Source organism: Sapajus apella, unplaced genomic scaffold, assembly GCF_009761245.1.
Source record: "Sapajus apella isolate SASKATOON/1434 unplaced genomic scaffold, GSC_monkey_1.0 scaffold8, whole genome shotgun sequence".
Taxonomy (NCBI): Eukaryota; Metazoa; Chordata; class Mammalia; order Primates; family Cebidae; genus Sapajus; species Sapajus apella.
In genome coordinates, this window is record NW_022436948.1 from 42,470,784 (window position 1) to 42,495,620 (window position 24,837).

The 24,837-nt window shown below is 35.5% G+C and overlaps 3 protein-coding genes and 1 long non-coding RNA gene across 9 annotated transcripts in view; 3 read left to right on the forward strand and 1 right to left on the reverse strand.

Annotated features, from left to right (window-relative positions):
* Positions 1-13,766, forward strand: part of ARL13B (ADP ribosylation factor like GTPase 13B) — a 75,088-nt gene extending 61,322 nt beyond the window's left edge. For 4 of the 5 annotated variants that reach the window (XM_032277202.1, XM_032277205.1, XM_032277206.1 and 1 more), the window contains 5 exons: positions 423-531; positions 3,533-3,758; positions 6,738-6,854; positions 8,299-8,367; positions 12,875-13,141. In XM_032277202.1, the coding sequence (XP_032133093.1) occupies positions 423-531; positions 3,533-3,758; positions 6,738-6,854; positions 8,299-8,367; positions 12,875-12,951 (598 nt within the window). In that variant the 3' untranslated portion in view covers positions 12,952-13,141. Of the gene's footprint in view, positions 1-422; positions 532-3,532; positions 3,759-6,737; positions 6,855-8,298; positions 8,368-12,874 lie in introns of all 5 variants that reach the window. The other variant, XM_032277203.1, reaches the window with a different exon arrangement.
* Positions 13,767-20,557: 6,791 nt separating this feature from the next.
* DHFR2 (dihydrofolate reductase 2) lies at positions 20,558-23,300 on the reverse strand. 2 transcript variants are annotated; one of them, XR_004268664.1, is made up of 3 exons: positions 23,134-23,300; positions 21,211-21,964; positions 20,558-21,095 (listed from the first exon to the last, which is right to left on the reverse strand). XR_004268664.1 is itself a non-coding variant. In XM_032277210.1 (2 exons), exon 2 carries the CDS (start codon positions 21,831-21,833, stop codon positions 21,270-21,272), a length of 564 nt encoding a protein of 187 aa, XP_032133101.1. In that variant the 5' UTR covers positions 21,834-21,964; positions 23,134-23,300; the 3' UTR covers positions 20,558-21,269. The 2 variants fall into 2 exon arrangements, 1 of the variants encoding a protein (XP_032133101.1); XM_032277210.1 differs by having other exon boundaries at positions 20,558-21,964.
* An 18-nt stretch (positions 23,301-23,318) lies between these two features.
* Positions 23,319-24,837, forward strand: part of NSUN3 (NOP2/Sun RNA methyltransferase 3) — a 61,080-nt gene continuing 59,561 nt past the window's right edge. Inside the window, exon 1 of the mRNA XM_032277209.1 lies at positions 23,319-23,519. Within this exon, the coding sequence (XP_032133100.1) occupies positions 23,508-23,519 (12 nt within the window). The 5' untranslated portion in view covers positions 23,319-23,507. The remainder of the gene's footprint in view (positions 23,520-24,837) is intronic.
* LOC116551010 lies at positions 24,394-24,829 on the forward strand. Its single transcript, XR_004268665.1, has 2 exons — positions 24,394-24,641; positions 24,695-24,829. It is a non-coding gene; the product is annotated as an uncharacterized LOC116551010 (long non-coding RNA).

Sequence of the window (24,837 nt, forward strand, 5' to 3'; positions counted from 1 at the left end):
AAAAAAAAAAAACAAAAAAAAAAAAAAAAAAAAAAAAAAAAAGAAAACAAAAAAGAATAATTGTTATTTGTTAACTACCAGTGAAGAGGACAGCATTGGCATTGATTTTGAAGGGTAATTAATAAGTTGATCAGTCATACCCTTGGCACATGGAAGAATAATTGCACCATTGATATTAAGAAATCAGTCATAGGAAATGTCATTTTTATCAGCATTTTTAAAAAAATTGAAATGATTAGTCTTTACATGGGGGGAGAAGCCTTTTACCTGCATAAAAATTTTTAAAATGCTCTCAGTAATTCAAAACCATGCCTACATGTTTAAATTACTACATGTAATAGCCTTATATCTATTGCAGTTTTCTTAAACATGATTCAGCACTTTCTCAAAAGAAATTTCAATTATTTTTCCTGAAACAATAGAAAACAAAATGAACAAGAGCAGGCTGAGCTTGATGGAACCAGTGGTCTGGCTGAGTTGGATGCAGGACCAATGAATCCGTTCCAGCCAATAGCATCCGTAATCATTGAGGTATGAATGGTGGCAAATGTAATTTTTGTATCTTAAGTTATAAGTTCAGACTTGGAAAAGAAGGTGGAAAGTTAGGAAAGGAGGCAGGCAAACAGAAGTGTTTCTTCAGAGAGATTATTTCTACAAGAAATTAAAGATGAGAGACTGATTAAAGGTTTATTGCTTTTTCTTCTTACTCTTAAATTACCTTTGAATCTAGTGTGAAAGGGGGAATATGAATTCAGAATTCAATGACAATAAATAACGTTGACTGTAGCAATTATTATAGTTGCTGTGTTGGTAAATCTATTTTGTCATTTATTTCATGTAGTAATAATATATTTACTCTTCTTTACATTTTCTGTGTTTCTGTATTGCTGTTACTGTCCATTTGCAATAATATTTACTTAGAATGCATTAGAGTACATAAACAATTTTCTGTTTTTCCAGGATACTTAAGAATGTTTGAAATGGCAATAAATTCTCCTATATCCAAATACCATTTATTTCAATTTTAAATCAGAAATTTTACCAACATTAATTTATAGATTTTAATTATGAAGAAGTGAAGGGGTTGTGTGTGTGCGCATCTGTGTATCTGTGTCTGTTTTCATTTTCTGCTAGTGTCCAGAGTTTGCATTGGCTCTGCTTTCATGGCTGGCAGCAGCAATGCCTCCTCTGAGGCAGTGCTTCCTAAATCTTAGGCTGACTTGCTGGTCCTGCCTGTGTGTTCCCCATTCCTCTTCCCTGTCACTGCCTCCTTCCACACAGGTGCTCATCTGGAAAGGTGGATGCTTGTTTAAACTTCCTCGGGGCTGCTGCTGAGGAGGGAGGCAGCTCCGCAGGTAAGATGATTGGTTAGTTTTGGTGTTGCTTTATTTTGCAAAGTAATTGGTAATATGAGCCATTGGTTTTTAAGTTGTTTGGATACCAGAAGGTTAATTATATTCAATCTTTCATTAACCTCATTGCATTCACCTTAAATATGTGCATTTCTAATTATAGTAAAGCCATCTTAATAGCTTGAGCTGTTTGTCTCAATTCTATCAGATATTGTATTTGTCAAGTTTTGTTTTATGTTTTTCTTAAAAATATTGATAAAGAAGAGGTTAAGTTGTATTTTTTACTTTGAAACATTAGTTATTCCCTGTGCATGATAAGCCTTGCTTTATAAATAATGGTTATTTTATAGTATCATGGGTATAAATTATGTACAAGGGTCTAGTGCCTCTCTCAACATTGTATTTTCCACAATGTATAGAAATGAATAATACTGATGTAAAACATAGTATATAATATATAGAAAGTTGCTAAATTAATAAGTGGCATGGGGAAAGTACACTTATGCTTTTAAACTATAATAATTTCAAGAAGATGGTCAGTAAAGAAATAAAAAACAAATTAGCTGTATTTTTTTTAACCATATAGATTTTCTTTTTTTCCCCCCTACAAAACTTTTTTAGCATGTTTTTTGGTACAGAAGCACTTAATATTCCTTTGATTTTTACTGCAGATAATTAAAATGGTAAAATACTGGAAGGTATTGGTTCCAGGATAGACAGGCAGATCAATAGAACAAATACTAACAAACATAATTATGTATGAGCATTTTAGTACAAGATAAAGATAACATTTCAAATCTGACAGAAAAGAATAACTATTTAGAGAAAAGTAAAATTATTGAATACTGTCTACCTAGTTAAATTCCAAAAGCACCTAAAACTTAAATATGTTTAAGTGAAAGTCTTCAAGTTACTAGTTGACAGTGTAGTTAAATCTTTATATGTGCTTGGAGGAGGAAAAAAATTCAAAGCAGCACAATCAAGCCACAAATCATAAAGGAAAAAATGAACAGATCTTATACTACCCAATTCTAAAGGAATTATTCTACAAAGTTAAAAAGAAATATACCAAACTCTAGTGAAAAATGGGATGCATAGGCTTATGTGGCTCTCTGCCTGGTCTTAGTGACTCAGATGCACAAAAGAACCCTTACAAATTACGATGAAAATAATGAGAATCTAATAGAAAAGTGGGTATTGGGTTGCCAAAGGCAGCTTCCTAAAGAAAAATTAAAAATGTCAACAAGTGTATTTAATAGTTTATTTTTGCCAGCAATAAAAATTTTAACTTACACTCAAAACAACACTAAGATAAAAATATGTATTAATATGGCAGCGATGTAAAAGGTCAATCATGATATGCAGTATTGAATACGATGTAGAAAAAAATCACTCTCCCAGCCCTTTGCCTGTGGTGTACATTGATTCAGTTTTTCTGAAGGGAAGTTTGTGACTATATGTGACATTTTAAAATTTGCCTACCCACTGACTTCAACAGCTCTACTGTTAGCAATTTAACGTTAAAAAAAAAAAAAACCACAAAAAACTATTAGGATTTTCTATTTTTTAAAATAGTGAAAAATTGGAAATAAATTCTTTGTTCATTGACAGATTTGGTATGCTATAAACATTCAAAACAATAATATAACTGATGAAAATAATTGTAGCTAACATCATTTACTATTTATAAGGCACTGTTCTGAGCACTTCATATATTCATTGGCATGGAAAGAAATATATGTTCTTCAGTAAAAACTTGAAATCTTTTTTGTTTAAACAACAAAAACATATGTATATATGGATACGTACATTTATGCATGTTTCTGGGTGATGTATGTCTTTACGTGATGTATGTATGTACGTGTGGGGGTTTGCAGAGAAAATTATCTTAGTGATTATAGACAAAATAGATTATATACCAAATAATATAGATGAAAATTAGTCATCTCTAGATTGTAGAATTACTGGTAATACTTGTTTTCTTTCATTATACTTTCTGTGTTTACTGAATGTTTGACATTTAGCATATTTTAATGATGTATTCATCAAATTATTTTTAAAATAGAAATCTCTCAGTGTCCCTGAAGTTACAGAATGCTGTTAAGGTATATGATTCCTCTTTTAAAACTATCTTAGATAAAACCATTATAATGAAGATAATGTATTTTATTCTTTGTTAGAATGAAAGAAAACTTGAAAAAGAGAAAAAAAAGCAAAAAATGGAGAGAGACAGTGATGGGTGCCATCTGAACCAGAAAATGGAGCCTGAGCAAATGGAGACACAAGGCCAGGTTAATGACGGTGGCCAAAAAAATAATGAATTTGGACTAGTAGAAAATTATAAGGAATCATTAACACAGCAGTTAGAGAATGAAGATGAGACAGACCAGCCATCATTAGAATCAGGTAATAAATCTAGTTACTTAAAGTAATGATCTTATGCATATGTAAATAAAACTTATACTTCATCTCATTTATTATGTTTATTTTTATAAAAGAGTACTATAGTATTTTTCTGCCTTCAAATGCCATATTTTTCATGATTTTCTCAAGGTCTTTGATTATTTGACCAGTTTGTTCCTAACATGATGACTTAAAATGTGGTCCTTTGTAACTTACAAGAATTTCAGCAGATAATTTCATTTTTAATTCTATTTTCATAAATTTGGGATACAGCATAGCTCTCAAGAGTCCTTGGAATAAATTTAACATCTTAAGGCTTTTTTTGTTTGTTTTGTAAGGCTCATAATGCTACATCAGCATTATTTCCTTTGTTGACTGGCTGTTGCTATAGGTAGCAAACAATCGGTAGAACATTTTTAAATGTCTTGTGAAATAGCCATTTTTCTCTTATTTTAATATCATAAAAAATCTTCAACTCATAATTGGTTTTCTTTTTCTAACTGGCTATGTTATGCAAAAGTACATTCCTGTCTTTTGGTGTCATAGGGATATAGCCTGCATTTGGAATCAGACAACTTGGGATAGAATTCTGACCCATTATCTACTAGATATATGTTAAGTTATATAACATTCTTTAGTATTACTTTTTTTAATCTCTAAAATGCAAATAAATATTGTCTGGGGCTTTTAGGGTTACTTAGAAAATAACTCTACTCCTAGCAGTGTCTGCCACATGAGAGATGCCCCATAACTGTTGCTCCCTTGACATTTTTGGTTATTAATATGGCTTCATTATGTATAATAATTTTTTATAGTATCACAGGGCTTATAAAAATAAGATTTCAATTCCTGAGATATAGATTAGCTAACATGGATATTTTGCTGGATGACAAATATTAGATTTGAAAGTTACATTCTTTGTCAGTTGGGAAGTTAGGGCAGTCATACTGGTACCCATATAACTGTCAACAGAGTTAAAAAGTAAGTAGACCTATTACAGTGGTCTCTAAGTTTTTAAAGAGTTCTTTAATACTTGTTAAAGAGCAAAATGATTTTGATAAATGATTTGAAAATATAGCACAGGGAGATGTAAGGTAGTAAATCATGTAACTATAATAATAACATTTTATACTTTAAAACAGCATTTGGATGTGCTATATTATTTAAAATAACATTATGTTATTTAACATAGCAATCCTAGGGTATACTATTGCATTATATAAATGAAGAGAACAGGGACTTGAAGAGGTTGGGTTACTTAAGATCATATATCTTGTCTGTGTAAACTGAGACCCCAGTCGAGATCATCTGATCCACATCTGTGCTTTTCCATGACCTTGAACTACTGCCCACCCTTAAGTACCTTATGGTGGTTGTATTCCACATCTTATGGATCTGTTCTTCCAGTTGTTAAGCTTACCATTTTAATTGTAAAAAAGATCTATTTTTTTGTATGAAATGTTTCAAACAACACTAGTTTATTTAGAATAATTATTTGTTTCTAAGTGTGTTTGTATTTTTTATTGCTTTGTAGGCTTCACAGATATTGGATATATTTTATGTTACAAATAATTCCAATTTAGAAAGTACATTGCATGTGTGTGCATGCACACACACAGAGAGACACACACACACACACACACACACACACACACACAGAGACATGGCTGTTTGTAACTATCAGTTAAAATATTGCAGTTACATTGTCTGAGCAGGGTGGCTCACACCTGTAATCCCAGCAGTTGAAGCCGAGGAGGGCAGATCACTTGGTCAGGAGTTCGAAACCAGACTGGGAAGCATGGTAAAAGCCCGTCTTCACAAAAAAATACAAAAACTAGCAGGATATAGTGGCACACGCCTGCACTCCCAGCTACTCTGGAGCCTGAGGCACAAGAATCACTTGAACCTGGGAGGTGGAGGCTGCAGTGAGCCAACAGCCTAGGCACGGAGCGAGGAAAAAAAAGTTGCAACAACATCGATGTTCTAAATTTAGTTAACTACTATGTCATCCTAGTTCACCTTATTGAAATTTATACATTAATAGGTACTCTTGATGTGTTTAAGTTAAAATATGTGAATAATTTTTTAAGAAAGAATACATTCAATTCTGCTGTTTCTACTAATGTGATTTTGGTTACATGTATGTATTATATTGGGCCTACCTTCTTTCAGGGGTTATTTTATCAATTTTTTTTTTTTTTTTGAGATAAGGACTCACTTTGTCACCCAAGCTGGATGGCAATGGCACAGTCATGCTACTGCAGCCTCAAGCTTCAGGGCTCAAGCAATCCTTCTGCCTTAGCCTCATGAATAATTGGGACTACAAGTGCATGAAAACAAAGCCATGCTATATATGTATTTTTTTCATAGAGATGAGATCTTGCTGTGTTGGCCAGACGGTTCTCTAACTCCTGGGCTCACCCATTCCTCCCACTTCATCCTCCCAAAGTGCTGTTTTTACAGGTATAAGTTGCCATGCTTAGCCTTGTAGGAGTTATTTTAAATAAGTAACATGTTTAGATTTGTTTAGGGCCCTTTATGTCACATTTCAAAGAATTAATTTTTGACTATTTATACCTAGAATCATTCTACATATCCCACTGAGAAAAATCAAATATACTGAGTGACACAGTAATGAATAGCTTCTTTCCTCAGATTATTATGAATTTCATGGAAACACTTACAATTACACAATTTTGTTTCATACGACATTTTTTTGTAGTCTGAAAAACCTCTCTGAAATTAAAATACAGATGTTTGGCTCTTTGTTGTATCATATTCATTTGTCATTCAATAAGCTATCACTTAAAAATATATATTCTTAGTAAATGCAACTGCACATTTGGTTGTTGGTAACAATTTCCAAAGTTGAATTGTCAAGATGTTTTTATGTTATCAATATTCTTGTTTTATACTTTGTTTTCTATTATAAAAGTTCACTTTTTCCTAAAGATATAAAATTTCATGTTTATATTCTTGTAGCTAATGGTAAAAAGAAAACTAAGAAACTAAGAATGAAAAGGAACCACCGGGTAGAACCACTTAATATAGATGACGGTGCTCCTGAGAGTCCAACACCACCCCCACCTCCTCCTCCTGGTGAGTAAATTGATACTGATACTGAATTTAGAAATATTCTTTTAAACAACAGAGAAGAAAAGAAAAAAGCAATCTTGCCATTTTTATTCTGTATATTCATTATCTTGTATGTTTGTAAAAAATAATCTTTTAACTCTAATTTGAACAAAATTTGCTAACAAAAATGTCCATTCTCTTTTTAAATAAAAAAAGTTTATAATGGAAAAAATAAGTAAAAACTATTAAGAAAACTTTATCCAGTATTTCCTAGAATATGTTCAAGTTCTTTTTGAAATATTAGTACCTAGATGTTAATTAAAGTTTCATGATGGATGGTTAACATGAGCCTTTAAAACATTGGACCAGCTGGACGTGGTGGTTCACTGCTGTAATCAGTCCCAGCACTTTGGAAGGCTGAAGTGGGCAGATCACAAGGTCAGGAGTTCGAGACCAGCCTGGCCAACATGGTGAAACTCTGTCTCTACTAAAGATACAAAAGGCTGAGAATGGTGGCTCATGCCTGTAATTCCAGCACTTTGAGAGGCTAAGGTGGGCGTATTATGAGGTCAGGACTTCAAGACCAGCCTGGCCAACATAGTGAAACCCCATCTCTTCTAAAAATCCAAAAATTAGCTGGGTGTGGTGGCATGCACCTGTAATCGCAGCTACTCAGGTGGCTGAGGCAGGAGAATGGCTTGAACCCAGGACGTAGAAGTTGCAGTGAGCCAATATCATGCCACTGCACTCCAGCCTGGGCAACAGGGCGAGACTCCATCTCTAAAAAAAAAAAAAAAAAAATTGGACCTTTCATCCTGAAACTTAACATTTGAAACCAAGATGTATCAATTTTTTCTAATATATTTTCAACATACTTACCCATGTCTTAAGTTGTTATGAGGATTAAATGGAATAATGCATGTAAGACACTGGTACTTAACTTCCACAATCAATTATTAATCAAAAAGTTACTCTCAATTAGAGTAACTTTTCAGCACTAAGGTTAATACCTCACCTACTATAGCTGCTCAATAAATACGTAATGACTAGATAATTATGTGTTATAGTGCCCCTACATCCCTGCTACAAGGCTGTAGAAAGTATTTGGTAACATTTGCTTTTAAGAATTTCTTACAGACTCATTTCCAGTATTCCATTTATTAAGAAAATATTTAGTCTCTGCTTAGAGTTAGAATGTTAGCATGAGTTTGTTTTTGATAGCAGTGAAGGTGCTTATATTTTTTATTAAAAATTATTGAAAACTCAAAGCAGATGTTAGCAGCCTATAATTACATTTTAAAATATAGAAGCCATTTAAAATGGGTTTATGGCTATTCCTTACTGTCATTCAATATATTTGAATTGATATTGAATGTTACATATGCTTCCTTTCCAGGGAGGGATCCTCTCAACAGACCTAAAGAGACCTTGTTTAACAGTATTTTTAAATGTTTTTCTTTTTCTTTAGTTGGCTGGGGAACCCCTAAAGTCACTAGACTTCCAAAACTCGAGCCTCTTGGTGAAACACGTCATAATGGTAATGCAAAAGGATTGGTTTTCAGATGTCTTCTGTACATGTTACATGCACTTTTCTTTAACCTTATAACTTCAACAAACTTATGTTTTAGTTTTGGAAGCCCGTCAAATCCACAGCCATCCTTTTTCATTATACTTCTCTTTTTTTCATATTATTTAATTTTTTTTATTAAGTATGCTTTACATCTATATAATTTGATTTGTTGTTTACCTTAGGATACAGAGGTAAAAATAATCATAGCTTGTGTTTATACATGATACATTTATACAAGGAGTTAGAAAAGGTTTTAAAACAATTTAACTGAGACATTACAATGATAACTTAAGTGTTAAAAGCTGTAGTTTCCTGTATATGCCCAATATACTCAATGCCACATAATTTTTTTCTCTCTATTCCTAATAAGACAACCAGCTACTTTACAGTGAAGTAAAGATAACACAGTTTGTAAAATCAGAGATCAAATCAGTAAACCAAATAAAGTTTGACACAGTAGAAAGAAAGTTACTGACAGCTTTATTGAATTAAGAACAATTTTCTTTAAATATAACTAACATATGCTATAGTCTAGGTAGTTTATGGCATTGGAATTCTAGGATGCAAAAACTAGAGGAAGGATATTTAGGAGAAGTAGAAAACCGCTTTATAAAACAGGGAGAAGTTCTGATTACAGATCATCAGTCTAGGTCCCTTCAGTAAAATATTTCTAGAATGCAAAAGAATTGTAGCTAATTGTGGCTCAATAAACTTGTTTGTTAAGAACACCCAGTTCCTTTTATGATAGCTCTGTGTTTACCTAGTCTATAATTTGGTTTCACTTACTAGGAAAAAAGTCAGAAATTTAATCTTTAGAAAAGCATTACCATATAATTTGAAATCATATCAAACCAGTTTAAATATTTTTATTTAGAAAGTACATAAATATAAATGTGCTATTTGCTTTTTTTTCTCAGAATTCTGTATAGGTTGGTAATGAAATATTTCTTGATAATTGTTAGTGAAGATTAATGGATTTTTTTTTTTTACATTTTTAAAGAAATAGAAATTTGTCCTTAGACTATATCAGAATTACTGAAATTGTATTTTCAGTGGAGTCTCATATCTCTGTTTAGTTTTCTCACCTTACATTATGATGTTTATATTGACTACAGTAGATTTCTTTTTTATTATACAACTCAGCGAACTTGCATACATTAAAGAGTACATTGTCAATATAAATATTCACTATGTTGTCAGAGAAAACTAGGTAATGTTAGTGCGTATATTTATATGTACACACATATACATATGAAGAAAAATTTTTTCATATGACATTTTTTCTGTTATTGAACTCATTTAACAAACAACTATTTTGTTTTTTGTTAAAAGATTAGTAATAACAAGATGAATAAAATGTGCATTCTGCCTTTGTGAGGATCCTACCGTATAGAGAGGGCAATTCTTCAGCTTACTGCGGTATATATGACAATGAGTTCTATGGTGTACAGAGTACTATGCACAATAGGAGTACTGTGCATGGGCAGTTAGGGAAAGTGGCATTAGAACGAGTCTTCAAACAATGAGAAGAGTCAGGAAGCCAAAGAAACAGACTATTTCAAGGTAGAGAGGTAGGAAAGAATATTGTTTAGTTGGAGAGTAACCTGAAGTTGCCAGTGACAGGAAGATTAGGTTTATGTGCACTGAGGGGTAAGAAAGAGAAAATATAAAATTACGGAGAGTGTTAAAAGTGGAGTTAAGAAAATGTACAGTCAACTCTGCTTTTAATTGGGAAAGATAAATATAAATTTTTAGTACAAAAAGCTTACATTTAGTAGTTTTTAGAGTTCATCATGAGATGTTAATCTTAGATGCTGATAGGTATCAATTACATAATTGAATCTTCTTCTTTTTCTAAGTTTGTACATATTTATTTGCCTTTATATTCAAAGTAAATTGATAAAAGGTTTATGACAAGTAGACAACAATATATGATGAACTAGAGTAGATAATTAAGAATTGGAAATTTGGTTTGGCTTAAAATTTACTGAGTTGAAAACTAATATGCTGTAGTCATATTGGGAATTTTTAAGGCAGAGACTTGTACTTTTTTTTCCCTTTAAGTATTTTATAAAAAATAATTTCAACTTTTATTGAAATTCATGGAGTACACGTGCAGGTTTATTACATGGGTATATTGCATGATGCTGAGGTTTGGAGTCTGAATGATTCCATCACCCAGGTAAGGAGCATAGTGCCTGATAGTTTTTTCAGTGCCCATCCCACTCTCCCTTTGTTAGCTCCCAGTGTCTGTTGTTGCCATCTTTATGTCCCCTACTTGTATTTTGAGTATAGAGATTTACATTAATGGCAAGTTTATTCTACTTTTCTAATTGCTTTTACTGCCTACAAAGCTTGCTCAGTGTAACAGGTCAGGCAGTTGCATTTAGAGAAGAGACTTAAAAAGAGAATTTGTATTCATTTTTTAAGCACTCTGTCTATGCTTTATCAATGTTATATATTATGTATTACACACTATGAAAAATAAATCATAAGATCATGTTGGTAAGAGTGCCAAATGCACAAACTCAAGAATATTTTCAAATTTTAAAATTATGGAGGAAGATAAAATTTTGTGTGTGGTTTACTGCTCCTCAATTTTCATGGTAAAGAAGTTGAAGCCGTTTATAAAAATGTGTTGGCAATTAAGTTTGTCATTTTAGTGGGGCACATACTTTACAAATAAGAAATCTTCTTTGTATAGAATGATTTGATTTTCTGGCAAAGAAATAGTAGAAAATCATCTGGATGGGGTAGCTCATGCCTGTAATCCCAGCACTTTGGGAGGCTGAGGGAGAAGGGCTTCTTGAGGCCAGGAGTTTCAGACCAGTCTGGGCAAAATAGTGACCTAGGGAGATCCCCATCTTGTGAAAAAGAAAGAGAGAAAGAGAGAGAGGGGAGAGAAAAAGAAAAAAAGAAAGAAAAAAAAAAGGAAATAGCAAGTCAAAATCAACTGAATAATTTCTTAGAAGGGAAAAAGACATTTCTTACATGTTTTTTATTTTAAAATTCTAAAAGTAAAACCTATTTAAAAACATATTCACTCTAGTTTAATAGTGAATTCTGTTTCTATGAAAATTCTATTAATTTTTTGAATTCAAGAAATTAGAGAAAGCATACTTTATCAAAATAATTGAATGTCTCCTACCACTTTAATTATAGCAATAATAATTACATATACCATGTGTCTATCACATTGCTAAGCACTTTAGGTATTTATATCATTTTAATTCTCCCAAATATCTTCATGAGAAGGGCAACAATATCCCCATTTTGTGTGTGAGGAGACTATACCCCAATGTTACATATACCTAATAAGTGACAGAATCAGAATGTAAACTTAGGCCTGTCTAGCTTTGAAACACATACCTTGAATTCATTATTGTATGCCATTAAGATTTGTCTGGACATCCTTGCAGCTTAGTAATTGCTTTGAATTGATAGTTGTTTTAAAAATCACTTTCCCCTATTAATATATTCATTTTAAGTGTTTCTGCAATACCTATGTATCTAGAATAATTTTAAGGTAATAGACCAGAAAGTACTTACTAAAGGTTTACATATACCATGAAGTTTATAAGCCAATTTTCAATAATTATGAAATGGAAATTCACCATAATGGACAAAATAAGACTTCTTTGTATAAAATTGCCTCAAATCATTGAACTCTATTGAAGCATTATTGTAAAAGATTCCAACTTACAAGAACACTGCAATAATTAATACTTCTACTAAAATACCTAGATGCCCCGTGGTGGCTCACGCCTGTAATCCCAGCACTCTGGGAGGCTGAGACGGGTAGATCACTTGAGGCCAGGAGTTCCAGACCAGCCCAGCCCATCTGGTGAAACTCCATCTCTAATAAAAATAAAAAATTAGCGGGGTGTGGTGGTGCACGCCTGTCATCCAAACTACTTGGGAGGCTGAGGCAGGAGAATTGCTTGAACCCAAGAGGCAGAGATTACAGTGAGCTGAGATCACACCTCTGCACTACAGACTGGGCGACAAAGTGAAACTCCATCTCAGAAAAAACAAACCAACAGACATACACATAACCCTAAAAGTAGCAGCCATTTGCATTAGAATATGGAGTAGAATTACCAGGTTTATAGATTTTTGAATTAAAAGTTCTATAGATTTTAAATATTTTATATTTGTTCTCTTCTAGCGTGAATGTGTAATAGTAAACAAAAGTAATAATAAATATATCCATTAGGTGCAGCTTTTTATTAAGTAGAAATTAATTTTGAATCTACAATTAGGAATTTTTTCTAGTGATTATATTTTGAATTTAAGTTTTCTTGGATTCTGATTTTTTTTTTCTATCTTCTGCACACATAGTCTCACCTGCTAAGTTTAGAATGTCTTTTTTTTTTTTTTTTTTTAAAGATTTTGATTGAAAAATAATGAACTGTGTCAAAAATCTTGATTTACCATAATTGTTTCATGCATTTGGTTTTCTTTCTTTACTTAGATTTCTGTGGGAAGCCGCTGCCTCCCCTGGCTGGGCCACAGCGACCTAACAGTGATGCTCATGATGTGATCTCATAAACAAGTCATACTGGCAAGGTGAACTGGGACATTCTTCTTTCTCCGAAGAAGAAACATCCTGAATAGTGGTAACTGGGACAAGATAACCATAGCGATTTTAGTGAGAAGATTAATACTCAAGGACCTGACTTGATAATTACTTATTTGTGTTTTTCATGGTTAAAAAAGAAAGGAAGCACAATGACCAGTACATAAAATCAGCATTTGGACCAAATTAGCAAGATTTAGTATTGACTCTGGTTTACACACTCCCACTCATGAGCATACTTCTGAAGGAAAACATTAGAAAAGAGCCAGTGGACTCTGCACTTTCTTTATTTAAGTCTGTATTTCTAGATATTAAGTGTTTTTTAAAAGATACATGCACATAGAAGGGGAACTTCTAGGAATTTATACCCAAAATTTTAAAACTATTTTTATATTTTTTTAAACTTTAAAAATTTTAATTACTATGATATTGATTATATACCTTTTTAATAGAAGATTTGTTTAAATTGTGTCTGAAAAACAGTGTTAATTTACTTTCAGACATGAACTATACAAACAGGATATATTTATGTGGCTTGAGGTATGTTTTGTAATCCTTTAAGTGTACATCCTAATTTGACCTAATTTAAAAATAATATATTTTTGAAATAGTAGATTCTTAGATCTTTATTCTACCAATTATATGATTTGAAAACAGTACTCAGTGACAGAGACTGGAAATACCTTTTGTACCTAAATGTTTTTGAAATTAATTAAAACACATTCTGTGACATACTATTAAAATATCTCGGGGCCAGGCGTGGTGCCTCATGCCTATAATCCCAGCACTTAGGGAGTCTGAGGCGGGCGGATCACCTGAGGTTGGGAGTTTGAGACCAGCCTGACCAACACGGTGAAACTCTATCTCTAGTAAAAATACAAAAATTAGCTGGGCGTGGTGGTGCATGCCTGTAATTCCAGCTACTTGGGAGGCTGAGGCAGGAGAATCACTTGAACCCGGGAGGCGGAGGTGCGGTGAACTGATATCGTGCCATTGCACTCCAGCCTGGGCAATAGCAGCGAAACTCTGCCTCAAAAAAAACGTCTCAATAAAGTCCTATTTTAAAGGTTAGACACTTTCAGAGATCAGGGTGCTCCCTGTTACTCCCTTGTTCTGTCAGAAGCTGCAGTGACTCTTTTAGGTGATTCTAACTCTTTCATGCCTTGAAATTAAACTATGAAATTAAAAGCAAAAAGAGTGAAAAACCTACTGCAAGCCCAGAGACTTGTGTTTTACAGCTAGGAAATAGCTTGGGTACTAAAGCAATGAGAATAAAAATGTTGGCTCAAATTACTTAAGAAATAATTCCAAAATAATTTCTTAATTTAAGATGATAGTACTGCTCTTGCACTTACGAATGGCATCCCTAAGATTATGTATTTGGCATTTAAACAGACTTCTAGATATATATTTTGAATAACAGATTCATAATGTTGCATTTAATTGAAAACAAAACTTTATATCCTGGTGAAAATACTATAAACAGAATGATTTCTGTATCACCTTGTTAAGATTGGTGCTTTTGGTAACTTGTACTGACACAATAGATATATATTAGTATCTGACAATAACATTAAGTACATTTTATGCTATTTAATATAATTATTTACTTTAAAAATTTTACTTCAGAGCATCAGATTTTATTCACATTTTTTAACTCACTGAACTTCAATAGTCAGGTCACCTATACTCTAGTCAGCATTGTATATATTCTTGGAGTTTGTACATGGGACTTACCAACCACACTGAATTAAAAGAATTTGACTTCATATCTATAATTCATAAATTTGTAAATTTGAGAGGTGGCTGACGTGATGAAAAGCAACACAATAACACAAAATGTAAATTTTGAAAAGGATTTTAGAGAGAAAATTGCACAACTTTTTGTAACATTTACTCAATTTTAAACTCATACTTTTGCCATCTTTTTAATATTTATCTACTTTGGGAGTATATGTGTTTTTAAATTTTTGTTTTCTGTTTGTGTTTACTATAATGTAGCTACTGACTTCATTGAGTAAAAATAAATTATTTTGACATTAAATATATTATAAAATAGAATTCACGTTTTATATACCTCTCTCAAAAAATTAAGTTTTTTTCCTTAAGCTTTTTAAAAACATTTTTAAATGTTTTGTAAATCCAGGTGTATTTTTAACAATTAAATGCCTATTTTATTATATGTCACACTTTTATTCTGAATTTTGACATTTTCACATAATAAAAATAATTTATATCAATATTCTGTTTCTCTTTTCATTTGGTAGATTTAAATGATTTCCTTTGGGTAATAAAATAGGTAAAGATTTTAAAATATGATTATTAAAAAAGTTTAAATCAGTGGATTAAAATAATGCATTTTTTTGTTAGTTTACACACAAAACTTTCTTCTCTCTGCAAGTTTTTATGTATATGGGAAAGAATGTTGTGATTTTAAATGCAGCTAAAAATAGTATTTCACCATATGGTGTTAGAGGATTTGATGTCTGTCTTGTGTTAAAGCTATTGGTCAACAGATATGTTTTTATTTTTTTTAAAAGATCATCTTATGTGCCTTTATGTGTAAAATGCCTATTTTATAGTATGCATATGATATTGTATGTAACTGATGTCAAATATAAAACTATGCATAGAAACAACACTAGAAAGAAATGTAGTTTGGTTATAATTTTGTATAACTTATTTAAGTACCATGCTTTCTGCAAGTTTAAAATTAAGTGCTTTTATAAATGCCAGACGAAGACTAGAATTCCCTTAATATGTAAAACCTGTGAAGAGCCTGGAACAGTTCACCTATAGAATACAACTAAAGAAATCAAATGCTTCTAGATGGCAAAAGTTATTCACAAACTGAATTGCTTAAACAAATAAAGCTGTAGCTTATAAACTTTATCAGCCTTTAGTTAGTACATTTTTTGATAAGTGGAATATGCTTTGCAACTGAGATTCTGCTAACAATGGTTTATTAATTTATCAAGAAATATATTCCAACTGATCCAAAGAAGAAATTCAAATATTTTTAAATTTTCAATAAAGTATGATATAAGTTATCAAAATAGCAGTAATCCTTTATTTTTTCGGAAACAGAATAATGGATACCTGTTTTTGAGGTATCTATTTTGAGGGAGAATGAAAAGCAAGCCAGAAATGAACTACCTTTAATGAAAGAGATCAGCTTATGATTAAATGGAAGATAGGAAAAAAATTCATTTGCTTGTTGTGGGCATGAGTTGTAAGTTCCTTCTGTGTGCTGACGAGGAAACCATTTACAACCTGGGTAAGTGGATCAGTGGTTTCCAAATTTTTATAGTGTCTTCTATCAGAAAACATTTTTAATATACACTGATGTTTAAGTTATTGTATTAGTTTGCTAGGGTGGCCATAACAAAGTATCACGGACAGTTTGCTTAAAAAACAGAAATTTGTTTTCTCAGTTCTGGGGCCTGGTAGTCTGACACCAAGTTGGTAGGTTTGCTTTCTCCTGAAGCCCCTTCTTGGCTTATAGATAGACCCTGTTTTGTGTCCCCACTTTTTCTGTCCACTTGCCCACCCAACCCCATTGTCTCTCAGTGTGTTCAATTTTCCTTTTTAATGACCTTTTATAACTTACCTCTTTAAAGGCCCATCTCCAAATATAGTCCCATTCTGAGATTCCTGGGGGATAAGGCCTCAGAATGAATTTTGGAGGGACAGATTTCAGCCCATAACAGTTAACATGCTTGTTCTACTGCAGTATGTACATTTTAAATACACTTCCATAAAAAAATTGTAAAAGACTACCTAAAGCTTAATAAAAATAAAAGTCATTATATTTACTTCCTAGACACAGTGCATTGTCTGCTGGAGTCTGTACATACCACATTGGAGCCCTGAATTTTAGTAAAATGAGAATCTCACCTGATGTTTAAGCCTAAAGAATGTCTATAACTATGCTGTGTTCTCTAGCATTGATCACAGGTTTCCTGTTGTGTTTTTCTGCCATATAGTTTAAGGAGCTAAGGGCTCTCTTGATGTCAGATTGTTTTACCACAAAGCCTGTCCTTACCTTTTTGACAACATAAACCTCTATGTGAACATGAAGGATTTTGAGACATGTTTTATATAAATATGAAAATTCATAAAACATAGCTAGTTTAGTTGTTCCATAAATCACTCTGAAATACTTCTTAGATAAACTGACCTTACAATAAATTTGCTTATGTATGTAAAATGTGTTTCCTGCCTAGAGGTAAGTCCTTATTAAGCTGCCTGGCTCTTTAATACTAACACTAGAAACCCCAAAAACAAACTAATGTAATTTATGGTATTTGTGTCAGCTCAGTGTCTTATGTCTGCAGTGGTTTAATGCAAGTCTGCTAACAGTTTTTATTCCTAAAAATGTAGAATTATTCATTCTTCGGTAGCTATTTGGGGTGGGGTGGGGAGTAAAATCCGTTAACATTCTGATGATATACAAATACTGATTCTAGATAGATTAAAAGATTAAACATAAAATATCAAGCTATGAAAGGTAGGGGGAAAAACAGAAGTGGCTTCACTCTATGGGCAAAAATGTATAAGCCTGAAAGCAGTGGAATCAATAACAAACTCAATTGACAATGCACAAAAATATTTAAAATACTTTCGCTCTTAAAGTCAAATGGTTACAAGAAAAATTGGGTAATTATTTTAACACCTGACATGGTTATCACCTGAAATATAAATAAAATGATACTAAGACATCTATAGATAAGTGGACATGAGCAGGTAACCCCCAAAAAAGAAATAACTAGTAAGATTTGAAAACCTATCCTACCTAAGGTATAGTTAGGCATTATAAGATTATTAGAAATTCAGATAATTCATAAGCAAAGTTGTTTATTTAAAATCAGAAAATATATAGATGCTGAGTCCCAAAATTAGGTGGTAAAATAAATATGACCTCTTTCCAAGTATAACACATTGCCTTTCTCTAACAGAAATAAGTATATGATTCTTACTACCTTCTTCAAATTTTTTTTATGAGCTAGTGTAACTTTTTATTAAGATATAACTTTTTATGAAAGAAAAATATGAAAATGGTTAAGTAAAATCAAATGGCTCCAAAAGTCTTACTCTGAAAACAGCAGTCCTACCAGTTGTTCTTCCCAGAGGCAAGCTTTTCATTCTCTTAGTTTTTCCTTCTGGCAGTTACTTTCATTGGTTTTTCCAAATTGTTATCTTTTTAGTTTTTCAAGTGAATGCATATATTAATACCTGTAATTTACAAAAGCCTCTTCAGTTTATAATGCATCCTAACAGTCCCCTGTCCCATCCCTCCTACTTCTCCAGAGCAATGACTTTTAACTCTTTTAACAATGTCTTCTATTTTTTTCTCACATAGCTACTTAGTAATTTCTTGAATATTTTATACATTACATAGTGATTTCTTGATTTGACAGATGAGGGTTTAGCTCTTATACCATTACTGTCTTCACTTTTACTCCCATATTGTCCCAAAGTAGTTACCAGATTTAGGGGCTAAGCAGTCACCACATCGTTATGACTGTACGTATTGCTCACTGTTGAGAAAAAGTGTATTATGCTCTTACTTCCTGTCCTGTACTTACTTCTTCCCTAGAATTAATGATTTCCTAATCAACCCTTCCCCCTTGTTTTTAAGTTTTATCTTCAATGAGCTTCTTTTCAAATGCCCCAAATCTGGCAATAACCTATTATTAAGAGAAGGGATCTCACTATGGTGGCCAGGCTGGTCTGGAACTCTTGGGCTGAAGCCCTCCTCTTGCTTAGCTTCCTGAGTAGCTGGGACCACAGGCATGGGCCATTCCATCCAGCTAACCTATTAATATTTTTACTGTTTTTCGTTTTGTTTTGTTAAGCCAGCTCCATAGCTGGAATATTGCCTGTGTTGGATCCTATTTGCTAGATCCATGGCTTTTCTGGTTTGTGTACACCTTCATTTTGATGGAGTACTTTCTCCACTAGGTTCCCAAGAAAGGGTTCATGGAGGTAACTCCTGAGTCTTTGCTTGTCTAAAAATGTATTATTTTACCTTCACCATTGATTATTTGGCTGAATATAGATTTATCACTTGAAAACAACTTTCTAGAATTCACAAGGCATTGTCCCATTGTTTTCAGATTCTTTTTCTAGACAGGGTCTCTTCTGTCACCCACGCTGGAGTGCAGTGGCACAATCACAACTCACTGCAGCCTTGAACTTGAGGGCTCAATTGTTCCCTCCATCTCAGCCCCCCCGGAGTAGATGAGACTGCATGTGTGTGCCACAATGCCAAGCCAATTGTATCTTTTGTAGAGATGGGGCTCCCCCATGTTGCCCAAGCTGGTCTTAAGTGATCTGCCGACCTCGGCCCCGCAGAGTGCTGAGACCATAGGCCTGAGTCCCACACCTGGCCAGTTTTTCTTTTATTCTCTCTCTGCTCTCTTCATTTCTCAAAGGCATCTCAAATTCAGTGGGCCCCAAACCAAAGTCAAACTCCATCAGAATATCCTGCTACTTCCAACTTTATCTTAAATAAGTTTCTTATCCATGCAACCCTTTGGTTTAAAATACCATCATCTCTCACTTGAACTTAGTTTGTTTTCCTGCTTCTGTATTTCTTAAAATTATAAAATATTTCAAAACATGTGTGGCTTTATACTTTTGACTACATAAAAAGAATGAAGATCTGCAGGGGGCGGTGGTTAATGCCTGTAATCCCAGCACCTCGGTAGGCCGATCACCCGTCAGAAGTTGGAGACCCGCCCGACCAGCATGGCAAAAACCCCATCCACACCAAAAATACAAAATCAGCCGGGCGGGCCGGACGCGGTGGCTCACGCCTGTAATCCCAGCACTTTGGGAGGCCGAGGCGGGTGGATCACGAGGTCAAGAGATCGAGACCATCCTGGTCAACACGGTGAAACCCCGTCTCTACTAAAACTACAAAAAATTAGCTGGGCATGGTGGTGCGTGCCTGTAAACCCAGCTACTCAGGAGGCTGAGGCAGGAGAATTGCCTGAACCCAGGAGGCGGAGGTTGCGGTGAGCTGAGATCGCGCCATTGCACTCCAGCCTGGGTAACAAGGGCGAAACTCCGTCTCAAAAAAAAAAAAAAAAAAAAAAAATCAGCCGGGCTTGGTGGCGTGCGCCTGTAGTCTCAGTCACCCCGGAGCCTAAGGCAGGAGAATTGCTTGAACCCGGGAAAGCAGAGGTTGCAGTGAGCAGATGTCGCACCATTGCTCTATGCCTGGGCAACTAGAGGGAAACTTTTGTCAAAAAAACAAAAAAGGTATGAAGAGCTTAAATACTTAAACATGGAATTGCTTTGAGTGTTTGACATTCACTGTTCCTGTGCATTCCAGCAGCTTCTTCCTGCAAACACCTGGGATTTGCTATAGAGCAGCTGGAGTACCTTCTGCCCACACACAGGACAGGGAGCTGACCACCAAGCAGTGGGGGATCAATATTCCAGCTTTCTCCCCTCCGTTTCCCTGCTATCTCAGCAGTATGGAGCTTGTTACCAATGAGAACCTGCTCACTGACTTTATGCCCTAGAATTAATGATTGCCTAACCAACCCTTTAAACTGCTTTTCTTACCTTCTCAGTCTCATTTAGCAATACCTCAGTTGATGATTTCTGGTATGACCTAGCAAATAAACTACTTTCACTGAAATTTCAGTCTTGGAATCTGCTTTGGGTTCCCCAATCTAAGACAGAAAAATACTCATTTTTCCCATCACTGGACTTCCAGGTTGTTTTGTTTTTCACTGTTACAAACAAGACTGCAACATTTGTCTACAAACCTCTGGATATACACGTAGGAAGTTTTTGATATTTCCCGCTAGTGAAACTACTCAGTTGAAGGGTATGCTCGTCTTCAATAACTACTACCAACATTTGAAAAGCCCGACAATGTCAAGGACTGGCAAGAGTGCCGCATGTGATGGGTGTGGAATGGCAGCTCACTGTAGCAGGTGCTGGCAACTCAGTCCGGGTCTTGGAGAGGCACTTAGTTACAGCAAGAATGTTTCATAAATGGTATCTGATATATTCAAGATTAGTGGGGGAAAAAAAATGTTGCTTAGAAATAATTATCCATAGATCTAAAGTCAACAAAATTTTTTTTTTTAATAAAGGTGGGGTTTCACCATGATGGCCAGGCTGGTCTTGAACTCCTGACCTCAGGTGATCCACCCATCTCGGCCTCCCAAAGTGCTAGGATTACAGGCGTGAGCCACAGCGCCCGGCCAAAAATACATACTTTTTTCAGAGGGAGGGGGAACAACTGAAACCGGAAAACACTTTCATATTAATCATTCTTCTCATACACTTCAAACTTGTACTTAATGCCTTTCTCCTCCTGGACATCAGAGAGAACACCTGGGTATTCTGGCAGAAGTTTATATTTCTCCAAATCAATTTCTGGAAAAAACATGTCACTTTCAAAGTCCTGCATGATTCTTGTCACAAATAGTTTAAGGTGGCCTGGGTGATTCATGGCTTCCTTATAAACAGAACTGCCACCAACTATCCAAATCATATCTACTTTATTTGCTAATTCTGGTTGTTCAGTAAGGTTTAATGCATCATCCAGACTTCTGGCAAGAAAATGAGCTCCTTGTGGGGGTTCCTTGAGTTCTCTGCTGAGAACTAAATTAATTCTATCCTTTAAAGGTCGATTCTTCTCAGGAATGGAGAACCAGGTCTTCCTACCCATAATCACCAGATTCTGTTTACCTTCTATTGAAGAGGCTGTCGTCATTCTCTGGAAATACCTGAATTCATTTCTGAGTGGCGGCCAGGGCAGGTCTCCCTTCTTGCCGATACCCATGTTCTGGGACACAGCGACAATGCAGTTTAGCAAACGAACCATGATAGCAATGAGCACCTCCAGGCCCGCCCCGTAGGTGGCCAAGATTGTCGTGAAATTCCCTTCTTCATATTCTTTTACGTGTCCACATTGCAAATACAATACTAGTGTATTGATTCATTAATTGCAACATTCTGGAATAAGCATAGAAAAATAAATTATATAAAATATATAAATGTATATGTATAAAACATAAATTTGTAAAATTATAAAAAATACAGAGGCTGAAAAGTAGACTGACTTTTCCACAAACATTAAACAGACAGCATCCAAGAGACGGCATCATTTCACTCCTGAATACCTTATAGTCTTTTGTACCAAGTCTAAATTCTAATAATGTGCATTTTTAGGTGACTTGGAAACTTGTTTAAATAAATATTTTAAGCTTCAAATCAGATTAGTGGGAAAGACATGTTTTTACATGAATATAAGACTTGTACCTATAGCACGTACCTATACTGATATGAGCATCAAGGGGCATCAAAAGTTGATGTTTATTAAATATCAGGGGCCATATCAAACTAATTTTTTCTAACTGCGGATTGTTGCTACAAATGAGTGTGTACCTGAAGCCTAACATCAAAAGAGTAAATAAACTGCTATCAAAATAGGCGTAATAAACACCTTCCTTCGAGAACCATTAAATGTTGCTCCTTGTTAGAGATGGGGGAGGCTAGAGTGGAGGGTCCTTTTTGTCTTCACGCATTTGGTGTAAAGGCGACAAAAATCACAATGAGCACAACAGTGAAAATAGCAGCAGCTAACATTTGTTAACTATTTCCTAATCACTGTTCTAACCGCTTTACATGCGTATTCAGTTTAATCATTTAACACTCCCATTAAAAGAAGGAGATTATCCCCAGGGGCCAGGTTTGGGGAAAAGCATGACTTAATTTCTTTTTCATTATATTCCACCCTTTTATCCTTGAGTACTGAATGTGTAGGCTAACGGGGGTCATTCGATTTGGTAGATGAGAGCGTAACTAGTTTCGCTTTGAGCATAGGTGGTGGCTCACGCCTGTAATCCAGGCACTTTGGAAGCCAAGGCGGGCGGATCACCTGAGGTCGGGAGTTCAAGACCAACATGGTGAAACCCTGTTTTTAAAAAACAAACAAACAAACAAACAAAAACATAAGCCCAAAACTCATTCTTTCACTGAGCCCAATAGACCGTTCAGCACAACATGTGACTACCTTTGTATTTATTTTGAGACGCGGCCTCGCTCTGTCGCCCAGGCTGCAGTACAGCGGCGCGACCACGGCTCACGGCAACCTCAAAGCCCTGCTCAAGCAATCCGCCCACCTCAGCGTCCGCAGAAGCCGGGGCCACAGGCGCGCGCGCGGACGCGTGACTGTCTAAGGTCCGGACGCCCAAAGCTCCGCCCAGCAACCCAAGCAGCGAAACTTGCCTTTGTCCAGACCCGCGGCTTCCGCGTCCCGGGAGGTATCTGCCTTTACCAGCTACCGGAAGTAACCGCGCGTGAATCTCTCGCGGGACCCAAGCCTCTTGGACGAGATTTCTATCGCGCGGGCAAATCAGTATCTCGCGATAACTTGAAGAGGAAACGTGAGAGTGAAAGTGGACGCCTGCGGAAGTCGGACAGTTCTTTCAGCTCCGTGGAGGCTCTTTGATGCCGGTTCGCGTACACCTCTTGTTTGAAAGCTCTCAGCGGGACAATGCTGACCCCGGTGAGGCCTGGGGCCCGGCTGGGTGCCTCTCTAATGAGACGCTTCAGTACGCGGCCGAGGTGGCGAGGGAGGGTGCTGGGATGGGGGAACGCCGCCTGTGTTCGCCCCCTCGCGGCGTCAGCGTTTCTTTGGCTTTCCTGTCAAGCCCTGGAATAATGCCGAGTCCCTTCGGTCCGGCTCGCAGACGTCTAGTACTACTCCCTGCAGCTCTGGGAGGGCCGGGATTTGTTTCCGTGTCGTAGCTGTATCCCGGGAGCTTAGAACGGCGTCTGTTACATGGTAGGCATCGAATACACTTTTCCTGGACGAGTCAATGAAACAATTGCAAGGAATTTTCGCAAGGAAACTGGAGTGATTTTTTTTTCCCCTAAATTAACTTTTCACTTTGAAATTTAGATTTACAGAAGAGTTGCAAAGATAGGACAGAGTTCGCGGATACCTTTCACCAAGTTTTCTTGATGTCAGCATCTACGGTGACTTTTTAGTTTTGTTTAGGGACAAGGTCTTGCTCTGTCACTCAAGCTGGAATGCGGCAGCTGGGTCATAGCTCACTGCAACCTTGAACTCCTGGGCGTAAGCCATCCTCCAGCCTCAGCCTTGCTGGGAGCTAGGACTAAGGAGCGGGCCACCACGCCTGGCGAATTTTTTTTTTTTCCCTTTTGTAGAGACAGGGCCTTGGTATGTTTCCCCGTCTGGTCTCGAACAGGGAAATAATCCTCTTCCCCGCAAAGCATGAGCCAGCTGGAGTGCAGTGGCGAAATCGCGGCTCACTGCAACCTCCACCTTCCGAGTTAAAGCGATTCTCCCACCTCAGCCTCCTGAGTAGCTGGGGTTACAAGCGCCTGCCACCACTCCCGGCTGATTTTTGTGTTTTTAGTAGAGACGGGGGTTTCCCATGTTGGCCAGGCTGGCCTTGAACTCCTGATCTCATGTGACTTTCCCACCTTTGCCTCCCAAAGTGCTGGGATTACAGGCGTGAGCCACCAGCCCAGCCCCTACAATGACTTTTTACAATTAATTTGTTCTTTTGACAGTTTACTCAGACCCCGTAGATTCTCTTTTAGCCTTTGCATCACATTTGGAAAATAATTATTTGGAAAAATCTTGCTTTTTCATAAGTAGGTAATGTAGTACAATTTTGGTACTTGTAAGATATTGCTCCCGTTTCAAGATAGGTAATGTAGTACAATTTTGGTACTTGTAAGATATTGCTCCCGTTTCAAGAACTAGTAATTATCCAAAAAAAGTGTTCTTGTCTTGAAAAGAAAAACTTGCTAATGTTGAAGTTCAATAAATTTATAATAATATCACTGTGTGT